We start from the raw sequence: 22,050 nt of genomic DNA on the forward strand, positions 1-22,050 counted from the left end.
TACTCATTCACCATTTATTTGTAAATGGTATATTGTTCTTATGAAAAATTGAAAATTAGTATCTTAGGTTTCAAGACACAAAGCTCCAAGAGGGAGCACTCGCCTGCCCTCTGGAGAACAGAGTTTTTATTCATTACGTAATTCTCACAAACTAAGCAATTTTAGTGATTCTGCAAAACCTCTCGTTTAGCCAACTGTAGCGTTATGTGGTTGATTGCAATTAAATAATATAAGATAGCACATAAAAAGCAGCCCAGAGAACAGACTGCTTGCCAATTATGCACGATTTGTTGACCCCTACAAGCAGAATAGATAAACACATAATTAGGCAGTAAAGAAATAACAAATAAGCTAATGCAAACAACAACTTTGAAACAATAGATGATGACTGGTGAGAGACAGTGAGCAGTCTAGTACTCTGAGCTGGTTTTTCGTGCACCACCCTGTACCACTGAAATAATATTTTAGAAGTTATCGTATTCTCCTCACAAAATGAGACGCCAGACACACTCAATACAGAGCGTGGGCTTCATTCGGTTGTAAATTGGTCTGCCTTCCACAACAATGAACATGTTTTACCTTTGATCAAAAAACCTTTTATAAAAAAAAGACTGAAAATGACAACTCGTGTGTGCCATGCTGACACTCTTTACATGTGTAATAAAAAACTTGCTTTTTCATATCTTCTGCTGTTTATCGAAATAGTGAAGCAAGCTGATATGCCCTTTTGTTACATGTAAAGATTTGTGAATTACAAACCACGTCATTTTTATGTAATTTACTTAATTATAAAATACGTTTTAATTACTGATGGTGGACACTGATTAGAATATGAAAAGAACCAAGGTCGAGAGTTCAAAAAAGATTTGAAACAGATCTAGAATGGGCATGCACAGTGAACGAAATGAACAAAACTCAATACTGAACTAACTAGGAGCAGTTGGCAGTGGAACTGTGACGAGTTGCCACACCAAGGACAAGTGCGGCCAAGGGAGACAGGGACCAAGACAGATGGGAACGGGACCGAGGGTGCAACAAGACCGACCATTTTCTGTTCCCAGGAACTATAAGTAGAAGCCGCGATCAAAGTAAAGTATGAAAGACCATTCCTTAGAATTTGTTCCTTGCTCCTTCCATTCGTCTTGGTGAATCGTTCCTTTGGACCCGTTAGTTCGCAAACTACCCACCTACTCTGTATAGTCATGTGATGTGCACACATGCCCTCTATCAACAGGCTGTGAACTTTCACACTCTGGTTGGAACCACACCTTGTTACACGCCACAATATTACCCTCCTGTCACCAGTTTGCGCATTACAGACTCCAGCTTGTTTCTTTTTGAACACCCCTTATAGTCTTAATGGATTTCTTCCTTTGCTTGAGCATCCACAAATCCCATAATCAGGAAGTCTAATGTTATTCAGGATTTCTTCTGCCAGGTCAATATGAACTCAAAGCCTCATTCTTCTTCTATTAGAATCCATCGTATAATCTACTACATTTGCTTTGAGAATTGTAATGTCTAGCACACAAAACAAAAATCTGCGTATATCTCTTCATATATCTTCTCTTAAGACGGTATAATGCTAAGTACTGATCATAATTCCACCCATTACTTTGTTTATAATCATTGATGTCATTAGGTTACAGCTTAGTCTCCCCATTTTTTGCTGCTCTTCATGGTCAGGTCAATCATGAATGGTTGACAGAATGTGCACTGGGTTTTTGTTAATCCATTTTACAGCAAGAACTTTATTGGCTGATTCAAAAGTCAGTTCGCATTTCAGCACAAGAGTTCTTTAACTATGGTGGCATGTTGTTCTTGTTTGGTTGTATGGTTCCAACCGTGTATGTCGTCTTCTCCTATAGCTTTAGAAACAAGGTGGGGAGAACTATACCAATTACCCATGTATATTTTTCTCCATGCATCCAGTAAAGCCTCAAATAAATCCTAAACGCCTTTCTCACTTGCGGGGTTGCTCAATACTTTTTCTACCTCGAGACCTTGTATAAATTTTAAAATTGTTAACTGTATCCATCATCACTTGAGCATACTTTACATATTTTCAAATCAATATTGCCCTCTTCAATGGGTTATATTGTGCATATGAATCTGCCCCTGAATTTCTCCAACTCATCAATACAAAAAATTTTACTAGGCTTGTACACACTGAAATCTGTGAAGAATAATAAGTAGTAACTTTTCTGATCTTCCTCAGTTCGTCATGCTGCGTACCTGCAGAAACAGTAGCAAAATTAAGATGCCTTTAGATGGCTTTGAATCTAGTAAAAGATATGCTTTTACAATTAGTAGGAGTCTGTATTTTTCTTTTTGACCAGTTACCTTTTACAGGTGGTTTCTTTTTTTGGGACTTATCATGCAGAGTACAAAGTGCACCCTCATCTCAGCTATTGTCACAGGAAACTAGTGTGCTTTGTCAACCATTCTTCTATGTTCTGCGTGTACAGTTGATGTTTATTGCAAATATTATCCCAGTTCCACTCATCAGCAACTGTCAACGATCCTGTTGCTGGCCCCGCAACGGCATCTTGATTGTCGAGGGGGAAAAAATCTTTGTCAATACAACAACTGCTAAAATTAAGAGCAATAGCAGCCCTCAGTCACAAGAAATTGAGTCTTTTGACCCAGGTTTTGGTACTGCTATGAGTGCCTTCATCAGAAAACTCTCACATTGGCTTATAACATAGTTACAAAATTGCAAGAAAGAAAAAGATTTTAAGTGTAAGCACTAGCTAGTAGTACAAGAAGGAATCAGTACTTACACGTCACATGTTAAACTAAAAATCAAGCGATAAAGCTTTTAGTTTAATACATGACATTTAAGTACTGTTGGTTTTGTACTACTAGCTAGTACTTACACTTAAAAAATTTTCTTTCCTGCCATTTTGTAACTATAATTTTACTTCTGATGAAGGCACTCAGAGCAGTGCCAAAACCTGGGTCAAAAGACTCCTTTTTTGCAGCTGAGGGCTGCTATGGCTGTTAAGTTTACAAAGTAAATGGTCACTGACCATGCAGCCATGTTCAAAACTTTAACAACCACTGTTGTCACACACTTCTGATTCTATGCTTCAGCTGTTTTCAGAATCAGTTTCACTATCAGTATCATTCACATCACTTTCTTCACAAATATCTACATATTCTTTCGCCTTTAATTTTATGCGGATCTGCCATGTTGTGCCACTGAATTTATGAAAGCACGCCAACTTTGCATCATAATATGCAGTTGCATTTGAGCATTTCCAGTCAACTTTAAGGCAGACAAGAGATGCTGCCATCTAACAACATGCCGTTGAACTAAAAACAGAACTTTCAGTAATGCATAAGATGCCCCAGCACCTCACAACAAGGCGACTGTACAGTGACAGCTGTACCCATCATTGTATTTCAATACATATGAGCGCAATGACCAGTATACCTGCCATTGTACACCAATGGGTTAAACTGTCTAAATTTAAATTGAAGTTATATATAAAAACAAAGATGAGGTGACTTACCGAACGAAAGTGCTGGCAGGTCGATACACACACAAACAAACACAAACATACACACAAAATTCAAGCTTTCGCAACAAACTGTTGCCTCATCAGGAAAGAGGGAAGGAGAGGGGAAGACGAAAGGAAGTGGGTTTTAAGGGAGAGGGTAAGGAGTCATTCCAATCCCGGGAGTGGAAAGACTTACCTTAGGGGGAAAAAAGGACAGGTATACACTCGCACACACGCACATATCCATCCACACATACAGACACAAGCAGACATATCTATTATATTGATATCATTAATTTAAAATGAAATTGTTACACATGATTTTGCAGCACAGAAGGGGAGATTTAATCTATAATTAAATTAATTATAATTTAATAATTATAAAGGTGAGCAAAATAAGCATTAATAGGTGATACAAATCAATTTCATTGTTTTCCTACCTCTAACCTACTAAATGAAATCCACAAAAAGAGAGATCTTTAATGTGCCACAGCACAAACTGAATCTATAAAACCAACATATACTCTCAGAAACATTACAGACTGAATGCACAAAAATTAAACGTCTCCAGTTTAGAGATGAAAAAAACAGAGGACAAGCATGCAACCAAACTAGTAAACTGCATTACAGATCTCTCTAAAACTCATCTTTTAGTATGGTTTTTTGTGAAAAATTATCGAGAAATGTGATGTATGCAGATAATTATGTTATATATAGATCTTATTGCGTTAACTTTTGGGTTGCTTAGTAGTAGTGAACTGAAAGGGAGGTACAATATGTAAACTTTTCATTAGGTGTGATATTGGCATCTCCAACCACCAACGAAATTTTTGTTGAAGTGCTGTTAATCTGTAATGGCCTGAAATTTAGGTTTAGTTCCGATTGATAAATACCACACCTGTTCTTTTAATTCTGATAAGAGATATGTGCACACTTATTTGTATTAAGACTAAAATAAAATTATTCAGGCCAATGGAATAGAAGTTAAGAATGCATGATGTATACAAATAAAAGACTTTGCTGCAGTACATACTGTTACAAGCTTACAAGATTTTATTCTCTCATACACATGTTGATGTTTGCATGATTGTGTGTGCACTTAAACTTGAACTCACCTCTTTATCATATTCTGATGAACCATATTGCCACTCTGAGATGTGCCAGACTTCTCGATTCCAGTACCATAACCTTCATCCAATGTGGTGTCTTCAAATTCTGTTATGTTTACAAGTGGATCTTCAATACCACAGGTGATATCTTTCTTCAGTTCTAAAAACATTCAATGACAAAGGCAAAAAATGTAATAGGTTAAAAGTAAATGACAAGTATGAATTTAAACAATGAACTGTTACAAGAAGTTTATGAACAAAACTATCCGCAAATCTAAATTCTCTTCCTAATTTTCTGCATTATGTATCATCCCTGCGGAAACAATTCTAAAAAAAATTGAGAAATTGCAATCAACCCAGAAACAACTTTTGAAACAAAGTAGGGATCATCCAACCTATTCTATTATTTAATGTACGAACAATGGGCAGTTATTAAAAGTGGTGGCAGAATGCATTACTGTGTCCTGCACAGCTTTCAGATTCAGTAACCCATTTAGTTGAAATGGTAACACTCAGATATGTATACCTGTCCACAAAAATTATAGTTTTTACTGGGGACTACTCTGCCTTTGTTCTTAACAAAAACAGCCAAAACAATGCGTATTTAGTGTTCCAGTAAAGACTTCAAGAGAAAACCCATTACACATAGCTGAAATTTACTGCACTATTTAAATTGGGAGGTCATTTAAAAGATATCTGACAATTTTCACATTAGTGGATATCATTATTTACAACATTAACTGAGGTTCACAATTTGGAGCAGAGTTAAATTTTTTAACACATTCAATTCCAGCATGGTAAAAGCCATCAAGACTCTCTCTGTGATTGCAGTTAGCAATTTTCTTCATGTTAGTCTTCCAAACAATGTTTTACATTTTAATTCAGCTGCCACTCCATTAGCTAAATGGTCTAACTTGGTTTGAAGTCAAGGAACTGACTACTTATAATCTGAACATTTATAAATTTTGCACAGTATTAAATAAAACACTATATGTACTACACGTAAAATATAAGGAAAAAAAGTATATCATCTGTTTAATATACAAAGAAACAAACGCCAGGCATACTCAAACTACATAATTTATTGAACACCATTAGGTGTTGGGGATTATGTGGCATTATTACTGCTGTGGAAAATCCCTTTATACACCTACAGAATTTGGTAAAAGGTACGTATTGAACACCCTTGCATTTTTCAGTATGGTACAGATGTAAACATTAGGCTTTGCTACTGGTCAATTCCTTATCACAACCAGATTTTCTGCTTTCACAAACATTGTCAACTGTCAACCAAACAGAGACCTTCCAAGCTAACCTAGACCTCTGCTCTACAGATCGGTGTCACCGCAACCCTAGTATCAGAGGGGATTCAATACCACACTTCAGCTGTGCATCTTAATGCGAAGTCCAGAGATGGGCAACAAATACAAGAATGACATTTGAAAGTTCTGGTAGAACACAGATACTTTTGGATTTAATGAGTCCACTCAATGGAAAGCAGAGGTGCCGAGTTGTCAATATGTACACACAAAATGAAAGAAAACTTGCTAGCTTTTCGACTGATCTTTTTTCGAGCACGCAAAAAATACAAGTGTACAACTGCAACACTCAGCGCTCCTGCATCCCTATAAGCCTCCAGATAGATGAACAGTGCCAGTGCTGCATTTCGCTTTTCGGTAAGTGGACTAAGTTGTTGCAAGGGTTGTGTCAGAGCAGGTAGTGGGAGAGGCAGGTGGCACAGAGATATTGCAGGTGCGTGGCTACCAGCTTGGAGGGAGGCACGTAGTTTGCTGGCTAGGAATGCAGGGAGGGAGAGGTGTCAGGTACATGGGCTAGGCATGCAATGCACATTTGGAGGTGACATGGTAATGTGAACTGGGAGGGGGTGATGGCATAAAAGGAGGAAAATGTTGGGTGGATGGTGCAGGGACAGTAGGTCATGAGAGACTGAGGCCAGGACGGCTACAGGAATGAAGGATGTGTTGCACTGATAACTCATCTGCGTACTTCAGAGAAGCTGTTGATGGAGGGGATGATACAGAAGGCCCAGTTTTAAATCTAGCATGTTATACTCGGCTGCATTTTGTGCAACCGAGTTGTCAACATTGTTCTTGGCAACAGTTTGGCAATGGTCATTCACCCTGGTCGGCATTCATACCAACATGTGGCCTAACCATCCTGTCTGCGGACGAAGTCTCCACCACTGTCATGATGCATCTCAGTGACTACCTGATTAAAGGCCTCTGCCAGCTGTCTGACTCTTCTGTCTATCTCCCTCCTCACCCCAATGACACTCCACAATCCACTTTCTACATGCTCCTAAAGAACCACAAACCCTACAATCCTGGAAACCTTATAGTAGCTGCCTATTGTGCTCCCAGTGAAACAATGTCCACTCTTGGTGGCGACCTCCTCCAACCAATTGCCCAGAACCTAGCCAACCACATCAAAGATACTAACCACTTCTTTCACTGAGTCTCCACCATCCCCACCCATTTATCTCCCGGATCCCTACTCATCACTGTTGATGCCACCTTCCTCACACCAACATCCATGCCCCTGCCCTCACCACTATCAAACACTACCTCCCAAAGTCCTACAGACTCAACCCACCAGATTCTCCTCACATCCCTTACCAATCATACCTTGACCCTCAACTTATTTTCCTTTGAAGGGAAGGTATATAGACAAACCTGCAGAACAACCATGAACAACATGACACTCATATGCCAACCTGTTTATGGGCTATATACAGGAAACCTTCTTAGCCCTCCAAAACTATCAACCCGAGTCTGGTTTGGGTTCACTGACATCTTCACGATACATTCCTAGAGCCATAGTACACTATCCTCATTCCTTCCCAACTTCAACACCTTCTCTCCCACCCATTTCACCTGGTCTTCAACCCAACATGCTACCTTCCTGGATATTTACCACATTTAAGGTGCCTATCCACACCTCTGTCCTCATTAAACTCACTAACCACCATCAGCAATTGCATTTTGACAGCTGCCATTCCTTCCATACCCAAAAGTTCCTCCGACACAGCCTAGCCATCTGTGGGCGATAACTCCATGCCCAGTATGCTGAAGATCTGACAAAGCAAGCTGGGATATTTTTACTTCCCCACTTCTTTTTGCCACCTGCCTCCTTAAAATTCGTTTTTTCACTTTTAACTAATTACCACTAACATTAGTGAGTATAATATGCATTTTCACAAAAAAAAGGTTGGCCCACAGTTTTAAAGAATGTAACACCAGATCTAATTTTGTGCTTAGTTTTATGTATGTAATAGATATAATTTATTTCGACTATTCCTAGTTAGTATCTTTTGTTATAGGGTGATATCAGTAATTGTTTCGCAACTTAAATTTTATTGTTATCTTATAAACAAATATAAATTCTGTACTAATTATAAACATTTGGAGGAACAACTAATAGTACTCTTATAGGATCTATTCGAAACATGTTAGCAAAGCCAGCCCTTAATTTCAAAGTAATTGACAGTTTTGTAAAAAGTATTGTTTGCATAATGATATTTGTTAGTTTTATGATTTAAACAAATAATTCGGCCTAACTCTTTAGTAGAAGAAACTGTTAAAAATAACAAATTTTTCGATGTATTCAGTTAATTTAATGAGTCAAGTTTTAAACGGAATTTCTGTAAATTTAACTTTGAACAATGTGTAGTTTCAGTACCTATTATAGTGAGGATATATAAGGACCCGAATTTTGGTCCTGAGATAATCTGCGGCCAAGTTTCAGACAAGAAACTGTGTTGGCTAGAACAAAAACAATGCATCAAATTAACTGTGAAATAAGTGTAACCAATTAGGCCATATGTTAAAACAATGACAGTGTCTGTTCAATACATACCACAATATTCTGCAAGACTTGTGAGCTGTGTGGTTAGGTTTCTACTGCTCGTAATGTACAACAGTAAGCTATTGAACCAGTATGTAGGTGTTCGCTTGCAACCTACTGGGTTATTACAAATGATTGAAGCGATTTCGCAGCTCTACAATAACTTTATTATTTGAGATATCTTAACAATGCTTTGCGCGCACACACATACAAAAACTCAAAAAGTTTGTTTAGGCATTCACAAATGTTCGATATGTGCCCCTTTAGTGATTCGGCAGACATCAAGCCGATAATCAAGTTCCTCCCACACTCGGCGCAGCATGTCCCCATCAATGAATTTGAAAGCATCGTTGATGCGAGCTCGCAGTTCTGGCACGTTTCTTGGTAGAGGAGGTTTAAACACTGAATCTTTCACATAACCCCACAGAAAGAAATCTCATGGGGTTAAGTCGGGAGAGCGCGGAGGCCATGACATGAATTGTTGATCATGATCTCCATCACGACCGATCCATCGGTTTTCCAATCTCCTGTTTAAGAAATGCTTCTGCTATAGCCTTTTCCGTAAGATTTTCCAAACCGTCGGCTGTGGTACGTTTAGCTCCCTGCTTGCTTTATTCGTCGACTTCCGCGGCTACGCGTGAAACCTGCCCGCACGCGTTCAACCGTTTCTTCGCTCACTGCAGGCCGACCCGTTGATTTCCCCTTACAGTGGCATCCAGAAGCTTTAAACTGCGCATACCATCGCCGAATGGAGTTAGCAGTTGGTGGATCTTTGTTGAACTTCGTCCTGAAGTGTCGTTGCACTGTTATGACTGACTGATGTGAGTGCATTTCAAGCACGACATACGCTTTCTCGGCTCCTGTCGCCATTTTGTCTCACTGCACTCTCAAGCGCTCTGGCGGCAGAAACCTGAAGTGCGGCTTCAGCCGAACAAAACTTTATGAGTTTTTCTACGTATCTGTAGTGCGTCGTGACCATATGTCAATGAATGGAGCTACAGTGAATTTATGAAATCGCTTCAATCATTTGTAATAGCCCTGTATTAATGAAACTTATAAGTTAAACAATAGTGCACTGGCCATATAACTGTGTATTATTGGGGGGTTGTGAACAAGGAAATAAACATTTGTGAAACATAAATGTGCTCGTCAGCTACATCATTTAAAGTACTCTGTGTCTGACTTCCACCCCCAAATTTTTCAGCCAGTATAGCAACGCAGTATGTCTACACTAAGTACAACAAACGAAGAAATAAAGAAGGCGAATGTCAATCTCTTGGAAGCCTTCACAGGTGAGCACTACCCATGAACGTGGTCTGTAAACACATTTCCCATACCATATTCTCACACGCCTCCAACAATCAGCTACAAAGGAGCACCCCCTTGTCATCCAGTATCACCCTGGACTGGAACAACTGAACCACATCCTTCGCCATGTCTTTGATTACCTCCAACACGCTCTGAAATGAGATATCCTACCAAAGATCCTTACCACCCCTCTTATTTTCAGTGGTGTTCTCTCACCCACTCAACCTAAACAACTTTGTTCATCCCTATGCCACTCCCTTGCCACAGGGCTCATGTCCCTGCAGTAAATGTGCAAGACCTGCACAATCCACTCACCCAGCACTTCCTACTCCAATCCCATTACAAGACTATCCTACCCCACCAGAGGCTGGGCCACCTGTAAGCTACAGTGACATACCAACTCTTTTGCAAACACTGCACAGCCTTCTATGTTGGTATTACTACCATCTATCAGTCCACCAGGATGAATGGCCACCACCAAACTACCGCCAAGAAAGTTTATCACACAGTGGCAAAATATGCAGCCGAGCATAACATGCTCAGTTTCAAAGGCTGATTCACAATCCGGACCTTCTGGATTCTTCCCTCCACCACCAGCTCCTCTGAACTAAACACATGGGAGTTATCCTAACAACACATCCTTCATTCCCTAGTCTCAACCTCCCACCTGACTATCCCTACCACAACCCAAACCACCTGCTAGTGAAGTAGAGCTTCTAGGAATTTTATTTGCAACAGCAGTTGTGACACAATGTAGGATATTATACATATCAAATTTTATACTGTCTTACCAGAAGGCCTGACACTGGGTGCAAATAAAGGAAAGGAGAGTTGGCAGCTTACCTTGATCATCCAACTTGGCACACTCAGTGAAGAGATCCTTTGAACCTGCATTGATACGGTCTCTATGAAAATAGTGTGACTGAAAGAATTTAGTCCAAAAGTCAGCTTCACTGAGCTTGTGAGGAACATATTCTAAGTGTTTTTTACGTACAGCAGGATATGTTTTGAATATGCACTCTATAATATCAGCAGTCAGATTATACTTCAAACCATTGCATCCATCTGTCTGAGGCTTTATGTCAGCCTGAAACAAAAATTTATCATCTGACAGTTGTTCATGATTTTAATTTAACACACACTGCTAAAAGACCTGCAACAAATGTATCTAGTACTGTGAAGTAAAACAATAAGATATCAAACAAATACAAAGTGAATGGAAAATGTAGGACATGGGCCACATTACTTTTTGCCAGCAGAACAATCAGTCCAAAGGAATTAAGAGTGAAAGGAAGTTATGATCAAGTAAGGAAGTTATGATCAAATAACTAACAGTAACTTACAAAGTATCACTTTGTGGCACAATTTTTTTTACATTAAAAAATGAAAAATAAAGTTAAACTTACTACTGTAACCTAACATTTGCATAAACTTAACAGAGGTGGAAATTGTGTGATTGTTTAAAACTACAATAACATTCTATGTCATGTTTATTTCCAGTATACAACATTCAGTTGTCACTGGTCTGATACGCAAAAATAAAGCTCATATTTGAAAACATAGCTTTTGGATAACACCAGAAAGTTTTTCCTACTTAATATCATAATCAGTCAAAAACCAAATGAAAATTTAGTTAATCAGGAGAAAAGGTAATTACCCTGAAAACTACTGCCACTTGAGTTACAATAGGTGTACACTGACAAGTGCCATGGTATACCAGTTACATGTTATATACCTGTAACAAGTGAACATTGTGTGATGTAGATAAGACTTTTCAATACATTCATCTAGATAATGTACAGAAGAATGGATATAAACTGATTCAATCATTATGTGTAAACCACAAATAACAGATGTATCCAGTCACTAAAAAATAATTTAACTACAACCCTTCAAATGCTTTATTACATCATTAGGTTATTTTGTTTTTTGGAAAACATTGCCCTCTGAACAGCAACAATGTCAAACCAAGTTTTGTGACTGTATTTACTTTTAGTATAGTACAATTTGAGTTTAAATTTTGGATTTGCACACTCCATAATAGCCTAACTACTGATGACTGTTAGAAAGAATATTATACTGATGATTTGCAAGTTACAGCTGAATAAATGCAATTTACATTTTGCTTCAGTTTATTATGAAATATCCCCACTAGTTTGAAATACATATGTGTAATACTGAATAAAAGTTGTGCTTGTTACTACCCATTCTCTCAGACAATCCGAAATTGGAAAGAGGCAGTAGTAAGTCCTACACTGTGGCATAATCTTCATTATTGCAGTTTCAGTCAGGTAGTGTACCTTAGGAAATTCTTTTTTGTTTGTTAGTCTTGAATGACTACCCACCAGGGTAAACTACTGCAATGTGATAATACCTAGGACCCTAGCCAACACAGTGCATATGCGGTTTCAAAGTCTCCTGTCAAAGAGGATCAGTACCAGGAATTCCTGTAGTCAACAATGGTGAGTTTACACACACTCACAAAGTACTTCAGACAATGGCAAAGGGCAGTTCCAAAGCATTGCTGAACTGAATAATTTAAATTTACATCTTTCTTCCAAGAGTTTACAATGATTTCTCAGGATTATCTGTATTAAATTTCTGAATTATTCTCAATGACCTTAAACTTGCATCATCATTTCACAACTGCTCCATTCACAGGGTTTTGGGTTGGATCACCGAGGTTGGTAGCGGGCAGACGAAACATGTGTGGGCTGAAGTCTGTATTTCTGCCAATTCAGAACTCTTGAGCCCTTTTTCTTCTCTAAGAGAAGGGACTTCAAGTAATTGTCTTTCAGACACAGGTATCAATTTATGTTGGGACAGTTTATGATTTTGTGATTTGGCTTGGTAATTGAAGTTCTTTATTTTGATGTGGTTTGGTTTTGAAAATATTTCTGTTAGTTGTGGTTTTTTGGCATTGTGGGCTTTGTTTATGCTATGTAGATCAAGTGAAATTCCCAGTACCAGGTCTTTGAGCATGTGGGTTTATGGCATCACAGACTTAGTTGGAGCTATATAGGTGAAATTTTTCAATACATGGTTTTGTTTCTTCCCCATGTTTGTTATTGGGGATTTTGTCGATTGCTGAGGTCGTCATGTTTTTTTCATTTTTTCATTACTATTTCCTCCAGTAAGTCATTATTAGGGCTGTCAAATTTAGTATGGCCCCACCCAAAAAGACCACAATTCCCACATGTGTCCCATTGGTTTTCTTTTCCTTTTGCAATTAATATTTTCATATTTGTGTGTGTTTGTATATGTAGTGTGTGACATGTTCACCATATTATATAAACCTTAAGCAGGAGTATCTGTCACCTTAGCAATAGGTCTAAACTAACAATACAGAAATTTTCAGTAACCCTCACAAACGTGCACTAACCAACTGTAGGATACAGATTTTGATAGTGATATGCAACATTAGCTATCCTTAGGTTTCATGTCACTCTTAACAACTAACGCAATTAAAATTCATTAATAGTGTCACAAAATTACTGCTCATTCACCAACTGATGTACAACAATGAGATATTAAGAGTGAATTTGGACTTCAAATTAATGGTTAAGTTGGAAACAAATGCCTGTTATCTAAAGAAGCAAAATTAAAAACGTCCTTTCAATATTAAAGGGTCAAACAATTCTGATACAGAAAAAAGAACATTGGGCACCTTTGGGCCACTGAACACTTGTGTAATAATGCAATATAATTCCAGAACTTTAAAAACAATATGAATTCTGCATTATATAGGGAGCTGCTGTTAATTGTATGACCAAAGTAAGTGTCTCAATGTTCTGCATTAAAAGATTGAGCAAGGAGAGAACAGAACACTTGAGTTGGATCGATAGACCACAGTACACCATTTCGTAGCATTGTACCAAAGTTCAAGAAAATGGATAATATTAACAACTGAAATAGTGTGTAAATTTGAGTGTCACTAAATGTCTGATAAAAATATTAAACTTTGAAGATCTCGTGGTGACACTCCCCTGTTCAGTTTACACAGAAAAATGAAAACAATGTTGGAACCATAAATTTGTCAAAGTAAAGAAAATACTGATCCTATAACTTAGGAGACAGAGTGGAGAAAGAAACCTAGATGTCTATAGCATTTGTACTTCAGAGAATGCTTTCCACAGTGTTTAGCAGAAAATAACTTTTGAAATTCTGATGACAGCAGCGATAAAGTACAGAGTAAAGGGCTAGCAACAACTTTTGACGAAACCAGCTTGCAGTTGCGAGAATTGAATGACATGGAAAGTAGACAGTTGCGAAAACACTGAAACCAGGTTGTAACATATCCTTGTTATTCAGTTTGTACACTGAGCAAGCAATCAACACATCCAACTAATTAAAGTTCGAGTGGATGTAGATTGCAGAACTAAACAGAGATGAAGAGACCTACATAAAACAGGGAGAGCAGCCACAAACACTACTCTCTGGGCTTATGAAGACCACACCCCCTCTCAACCAAAACATTGCAAAATGTAAAGGTAGTGTAAGTACAATCTTATCTGACAACAGCAATAATATCCCAAAGATATTATTAATTAAGCCATCAACATCAGCCATTAAGGTCCGTAATCCATCATTTCAATTTAACAGCATGGGATACCACTGCAAAGCTCCAAGTACATCAGAGAGAGACACACACACATATGGATCGAAAGCATCTGACATGAAGTTGCCAACCCTTTACTGATTTTTCAATACAAAAAGCCATTGTAGCAAGGAAGAAATTTTGAGGGCTGACTGGCAGGGGCAGTGGGGATGGGGGGGTGAGAAAAACTGAGCATACTTTTAAATTAACGCACCTACTGACCAAAGTAAGCTGAGAGACACACAAAAGGAGAGCTTACATAAGAATGAACAACATGAGCTATTTACAATTTGTTAATTTGTACTAGGCCTACATCAATTTTATGTTAATTACAAATGTAAAAATACTGAAGTGGCCTACTTTACAACAATACTAACAGTATTGATAACACTACATGGACTAACATAAAACTTTCCAAAGACCATGAATCAAACCACATGTTGCAACACAGGCCTACAGAATATTTTTCCACTCACTTTCCTCTGTTCACAATACCTACCTCACAGCAAATTGCGTAAACAGCAGTAACCATACCACTAGCTAAAATTGCACTTTAATAAGTATCAGTGGTTGCAACAACCTATTAAAACCATCACTTTTCCAATTGCAAGTACATTCATTTTAATTAATTTTTAATCTAGAATCGACATATGTGGAGAAGGCAAGGCACACTGAACTATCACAAAATGAATCTTCATAATACCAAAGCACAAACTCATTATTACAACTGTATATAAACTCACCAAAAATGCTCCTGAGACACCAATATCCTGTTTTTGGTTAAGCTGCTTCTGTGTGTATTGTACAGCATGATGAGCCCAAAATTCTTCTGAAGTAACTACATGAGTTATTACTAAATCACGATATAATTGCAACAATGCAGGGTTCTCTGTCAGAAGCCTGAAACAATTTGGTCTATCAATAATCATCAATTTTATGTTGGAGTCCCAATATAAACATGTACAGTCTATGGCAGTGTTCAAGTTGCAATTTCAGAAAGGAAAGCCATTCCATAAAGACTTGACATTCACAAGTGGAATGAAACTGGATGCTTTCTTTATAAAAGTACCAAACTAACCTGCACATGCTTACCTTTTCAACTTTCATCTCTTACTAAGCAGCATGGCAATATGAAAAACAAAGTTAAAAATCAATCTATCACCCTATTCAATAGTGTGCTGTAACGATCATTTCAATTTATCACTTCTGGCTTATTTTAACAGTAGTGTACAGTACAAAGGAAATAAAGCTATCTACTCGAAGGTTGATTTTATCTGTCTTGTTCAACTAAAAAGATGAAGGCATGACAGTTAATTGATGGATAATTTTCTCTGTACGAAATTTCGGTTCGTGAGAAGTGGCAAAATAACAGCTGACAGCAACATAATATTTAGCAGCCTAAAGATGTGACAGAAGATCTTGCTATTGATTATCAGTTTAGCATTGAATAAAACATACCCAAATGGAACTTCCCAATAAAACTTTCGACAATATCAGAGAGCACTCACCTGTTTTTCTCTTCAAGCTCTTTATTAACTTCTCGTTTAAACTTTTGAAGAAGTTGCTGCAGTAATTCTTTAACATCATCCCTGTCTTTTATTTGCGCTTCCTGACCCAGCCTGTTGACGAAATGAAATGTTGACGTAGTTCCATCATGCAATACAACTTGAAGTTGCACTTTAGGTTTGCCTTCTGGTGAAATCTTTTGTACTGTTAAAAATAAACCACCATATTATGTTCATAATTTTCAAACAGTCACCTGTGTTTCATATAAAAACAAAAACCTACTTACATTTGATATCTGTGTACCGATGGCTTACAGACACTGTATCCCTATGATCCAGCATCCACGCCAACCGCTCGTTCATCACATACAACGTGCCATCGCCTTTCTTGTACCGGACTTGGCTCACTTGAAGCAGTACGTCTTCTGACGATGTCGTCATGACGGTGTAGGAAAGTGACTATAACCTATCAATTTAAAATTATACATTTGAACTAATTTTTTTTACTCCACAAAATGTCTTTCTAAACTAAAGAATGTTCTCTACAAACAAAAATACAACTGTCCTTGAGATATGGCGACTCACGATGTTGAAATTTTATTAATGCTTTAATCACACTCTATAATGTCCAAAACCCCAATTTTTCGAAAGTAATAGCTAATTATGGCCATCACTTCAATATAACTCAACCTCAATTAGGCAATCAGCTGTTTCATAATGACAACCAACATGCAAAATGGCAATGCCTATAGCGGGAGGACGAGTCTATGGAGAGGGAAAATAAAATTTAGTTTTATTCGACATTTTACAATTTTGATAAAAAATTTTGAGTTTCAGATGTTCATTCAGGCTAACTGAAGTCTCTCAAACGGAAAAGAATTTACTGTAGCATGCTTTACCCTTCGAAGTCAACAACTTCCTCAGGAGCAAGGCGCTAGCCCACCATTCACGGCGGGAGCCATGTGTGACATACATAACGCAGCGCTGCATCCCGATCGACCAGCAGTCCGAACTAGAATAGCGCGCAGACACGCTCTTCCTTGGCAGAGCCAACTGACTCCACTTCCTCCCCTGCCGTGTTGCCATCGCAGAAAGATGAACAGCATAATATTCAGCACTTTTATGTCACACGAACACAGGTGAGAAGTTGAAATAATGATGACGAAAACCGTAAGCGTGCAATTATTACTGAACAGAAAGAAAAATATTCCGATAGAATAACATTTCCAAAGACGAAAATTGTTGTAACTAACGACACTTCCCCCTTCGATAGTGAAGTGTCGACCATCCCTAATATTGTAGTATCTCTGATAACTAAAATTTTCTAGAAGTTCTCGAAAGATAATTTCTACTGAATCCGTAATGTATAACAAAATATATGTTTAAAATTTAGGACACAGGTCAAGGTCGTCAGTAGTCCCAACAGCTTTCTACGGTGTGCGATAGAATAACGTCATCCTTATGCTTCTGGAGCCAGTCCCTTCACTTATTAAACAACATACAACGCAAAATAAAACTAAGAAAATATTAAGAAGCCCCATCCAGCGTTCATTTTAAGTGGACTATGGAAGGTATGTACTATAGATATTACATAAAATGTACACTATACGTATGAGACAAATTACGATCTCTCGTAATGGAACTGAATTAAATGCAAAATTTAGTACCATGTCGCTCGAACGTAGGTTAGTAATTACTCGATGACATATCGATCAAAAATAAATTTTAGAAAAATAAATAAAAATTTTATTGCTACAGGAAATACGACAGCAACTAATTATGTAGATACAATAAACAAATAAATGTCTACACCATTTGAGGTTCTGAGGAATATAATATCGTAATTAAATGTGATTCTAACATCAGAAGTTAAAGACTCTTGAGAGATACACAGCAAAGACATGCGGTTTTTTTTTTTTTTTTCATTTGCAAAACTAGGCTATGTGACAGCTGTATGTATTCTTCCACTCCCTGTAAGTTACAAAGTGGATTCAAAACACAGATTACGGAAGTAAAGGGATTTGCACCATGTAAGGTATTGGCTTTACGAAAGTTATATGAGATAGTACAACTTATAATAAAGGCCATTTCACATTCAACGTCAACGAAACAGAACAACAGGCCATGTCACTGTAAATGGTGCTGTTTTCGCACAAAATGGAAAGTCAACCTAAATTCACATCACTTTTGGACTAGAACCACAAGCTGAAAATAAGAATGTGAAGTACCACGCGTGATACAAAAAGTCTGAACTTAGTGTCAGAACTAAAAAACTAGCAGTGATAAAATTTATTAATGGCCACAGCAAGCTTCATAATTGATATTCTAGATAGAATTTTTATGGTGAACTGCTGAGAGATGTATCAATATGGAAAGTGGCCCCCAGAAAATATATTTACTAACGAAAATATATGTATACAAAATACATCAAAAATGTTTATATGGTAATACATAGAATATGTTTACCTTATTCGTTGCAGTGCTTTTCTTTCTAATTAAGAAATAATTACAAAAACAAATATTTTTAATGAAAATTGATAAAATTAAATATCAAACACTACCTAATTTTTTAGGACACTGTTGTTATGTTCTGACAAGAAATGGTGGAAAATTCAGTTAATGTTGAAAAAAACGGATTTATCAACTTGTACTCTTATTTATACCAAGTGTAGACTCTTTCACTATCAAGGAATTGTGAAAGCTAAATTTTTATTCAATTTCAAACATTTGGTCTCTCTTCTGAAAGAACAATCGATGGCAAAAATATCCATCTCGTCAATGACTATTTCCAATGTGACACGAAATTAAAGCGAAATAATAAAGTCTAACAAGATGAAAAATCAAGTACTCCATTTATGTGACACGAGTTAGCACAGCAAAAATAGTTTAAATCTGATATTAGCAAACGACGACACCATTCCTGGCCCCCCACACCAATATCAGGGTCAAAATTTTGTTCTCAAGGAACCTTGTCACCTCGTTCTGTCGAACTGGTGGTCTCTCTACATTCTGATGTTTGAAGCGCTTTTGGAATGTTTTGGCTCCAGTCAATCGATTATGAATCGACATTTATTCTCCTTAATCTGAGTAATGTTTAGCACACATTTTCTTATCTATCTGAGGCTTGTCTCTTCAAATTTTTCAGTCAACAAACGAGTAAAAATGCACATTTGAGGTAAATTAAACAATCAGAAGTCACTACAGGGAATTCTAGAATATTGCTGAGGTGTGTGGAACTCGCACCATGTACGACTAACAGGGATTATAGATCATATACAGAGAAGGGCAGCATGAATGATCACAGGTTTGTTTGACATGCAGGAGAGTGTCACAGAGATGTTGAAAGAAATGTGTTGCCAGACTCTTGAAGACAGACATAAACTATCCTAAGAAAGCCTACTTACAAAGTTTCAGGAACAGGCTTTTAATAATGACTCTAGGAACATACCAAAATCCCCTAAACACACATTCTTCCTGTGCTGCATATGTGAATACTTACTTACTGGTCACCATTGCAGTCCCTGTAGAACTTTAGCCTCCTTTGTCACCTACCTCCATTCTCCTCTGTCCATTGCTTTCCTTCTCCAGTTCCTGACTTCCGTTGCTTTGAGATCCTCCCCCTATTTTCGGGTCACCTTTTCCTGGGTCTTCCTTTCCTTCTCATTAACCTCTTTCTTTGCATCTCATCATCCTGTAATCCATATCCTACCAAGGAAAATGTGTGGTATCCACAAAAATTCCGTTTTATGAGGTGGCATTGTCAGTCACACACCAAACCCCTAACCTGGAGGACTAGTACTTTTCATTTGCAATTTACTCCTCTAGGAGGGATGGTTTTCTGTCATCTATAGAGGTCAACCCCCCCCCCCTCTTGCTCCATGTGAGACACGATTCGTATGGCCCCTCTGTCCAGGCCTGGTGGTTTTGGGTGACCTTGACAGCAGCTATGCTACTGCCAGCACAGCCCTAAACGTCCCTGGAGTGTGAAAACCCTTCCTCCTGGCACTGAAGGTGCCTTTGATAAGGCTATGTCTCGTGGCAAGATCCATATGTGAACGGAATGGGAAAAAGCCCTAGTAACTGATACAATGGGATGTACCCTCTATGATACAATTCACACTCCTTGGCAGAATACGGCTGTAGATATAGATGTAGATAAACAAGGAATTCCTTTCATGTCTTCCTAATGAAGGATTTTCAGACTTATATTCATGGAAGCTTTTGTAATGCTCTGCTATCAAGAATAAATCCCTAAAGTTTCTGTGTGCTCTGTAATATCTAATTACATATTTAGTTATAACTTTTATAAACAGTTGTCATTATCTTGCCCTCCTTTATAACCTACATAAGCCATAATAGAACCAATACAATAGTTCAACAATTCTTAAGTTTTGTTCTGCTATAAATATGTGATGTGTTGCTTGACTCCTATACATTGTTCATAGAAAAAGAAACTCTAAATTATAGTAGTATTTCCCTTTCAAAACTTGAGAAACAATTCATATCCTAAGAAAAGAAATAGCTTAATCACTGTCTTCTTCTAAGAGCACTATCTCAGAAATCTGAACAGTATATTGTAATTCACTCGCTTTAAGGAGATGGCAAAGTTGAGATTTACGTTAATTTACAGATGATTCCCGTGTTTAATAGCACATAGTAAAAAATTAAAAGTTTTACGCTCTCACTAATTAGTAAATGTTTTTGAAGGGATATTAATAATGTTCAAGTTTTCTCATAATCTAGTTCTTTGCTATTAGCTGCTCAGTAATTTGTCAGTTTCCATTTTAAATCTTTACTGAGAGATTTACCTTCTTTTTCTTTGTTTGGTGATTTATTATTCCTTTCCCAAGACATTATCTACCTAGTAAATTTAAAACCGTCTTTTCTTTTCTTCACTTGAAACTGCGAGTGAACAGACAGAACATAGATAGGCAAGCTAAAATATTTTTATTTCTCAGTTGTCCTTGAATGTACATGTTTGCTGTTGTATAGATCTCAATAAGAAGTTTATTTAAGCTCTTGCCAAAGAAGATCTGAAATGATCAAAATGTCTATGTACATATTTCTTAATAGTACGATAGTTGAAAGAACTCAGCTATAAAGTGATGGTTCTGTTACTCTTCAGCAGCTGATTTTAATTTTTTATATGTTCCATATATTGATGGCTAATTTGTTGTAAGGGCTTGGAATGAGTTAGTTTATATGTTATTAATTAATTTGTATTGCAACATGATTCTATGGTGACTGTTTACAAATAAGTTCACACAACAGAAAGTAATACTTAATTTAATAACAGTATGTAGTACTTTTGTGCTAAATAAGTCAAAATATTCTACATAAAAATTATTCCAATAGATGTGAGCCATTGCCCAAGGGGCAGTCTTTTAGTTTAGTTTCAGATTTATTTTTGGTATTTTTCAGTAATTTTATATCAATGGGTAAGTGACCCAAGATTTTGATAAATGTATTAGTACTACTTTCTGAGCTGTAATCAGAGTTATGTAGTTCATTCATTCTTCTAGCTCTGTTATTATAGTAATCATCTTCCTACTGTAATTGAATGGATTATTCACAGTAAAATTCGAGAGAGAATATGTAGATTGTGATACTATACTTAAAATATATAACATCTTAAAAAATGTTTGTAAGATTATTTTGTTTGTGAATGCTTAGGGAGCACCTTCACACAATGAGAATTTTTGTTTTTGAATATTTTAGAATATAATGGTATATGATGTTACTGAATGAAAATGATCAACTTTTGTTAATTTAAAGATTCCTTGTGTAAAAGGTGTAGTGATACAAAGTGCAAAGTCGGCTAAATTCATCTGCTTAAGTAACCCTAAAATGTGTTTACTTCCAATGTTATTTCACATTAATGTGGATATCCACTATTTCTGATGTTGTACCTTATTTAAAAACTCTTGCCCATTTTTAAGTTTGTTTTGATGGTGTACACCTTAAAATGCTGCATTTTATGATAATTAAGAGGGAGATCATTTGCAAAAGAGGCAGCCAATAATTCTTCAAATAAATTAATTTTTTCTCATATACTACTAATAATAGTAATACATAATATGTAATAGTATATATACAATAGTAATAGTATAATATATATAACAGTATAACGGTATAACATATGAGGAACGCCACCTACACCC

The 22,050-nt window shown here is 37.1% G+C and overlaps 1 protein-coding gene across 2 annotated transcripts in view; it reads right to left on the reverse strand.

Annotated features, from left to right (window-relative positions):
* The window catches only part of LOC126473343 (general transcription factor IIH subunit 1), a 28,263-nt gene extending 11,341 nt beyond the window's left edge, over positions 1-16,922 (reverse strand). The window contains exons 1-6 of one of the 2 annotated variants that reach the window (XM_050100339.1): positions 16,789-16,922; positions 16,177-16,355; positions 15,893-16,094; positions 15,128-15,284; positions 10,631-10,874; positions 4,622-4,775 (exon numbers count right to left, since the gene is read on the reverse strand). In XM_050100339.1, coding sequence (XP_049956296.1) covers positions 4,622-4,775; positions 10,631-10,874; positions 15,128-15,284; positions 15,893-16,094; positions 16,177-16,330 — 911 coding nt within the window. In that variant the 5' untranslated portion in view covers positions 16,331-16,355; positions 16,789-16,922. Of the gene's footprint in view, positions 1-4,621; positions 4,776-10,630; positions 10,875-15,127; positions 15,285-15,892; positions 16,095-16,176; positions 16,356-16,474; positions 16,611-16,788 lie in introns of those variants that run through there. The other variant, XM_050100338.1, reaches the window with a different exon arrangement.
* Positions 16,923-22,050: the final 5,128 nt, after the last annotated feature.

The sequence above is a fragment of the Schistocerca serialis genome, chromosome 4 (assembly GCF_023864345.2).
Source record: "Schistocerca serialis cubense isolate TAMUIC-IGC-003099 chromosome 4, iqSchSeri2.2, whole genome shotgun sequence".
Taxonomy (NCBI): Eukaryota; Metazoa; Arthropoda; class Insecta; order Orthoptera; family Acrididae; genus Schistocerca; species Schistocerca serialis.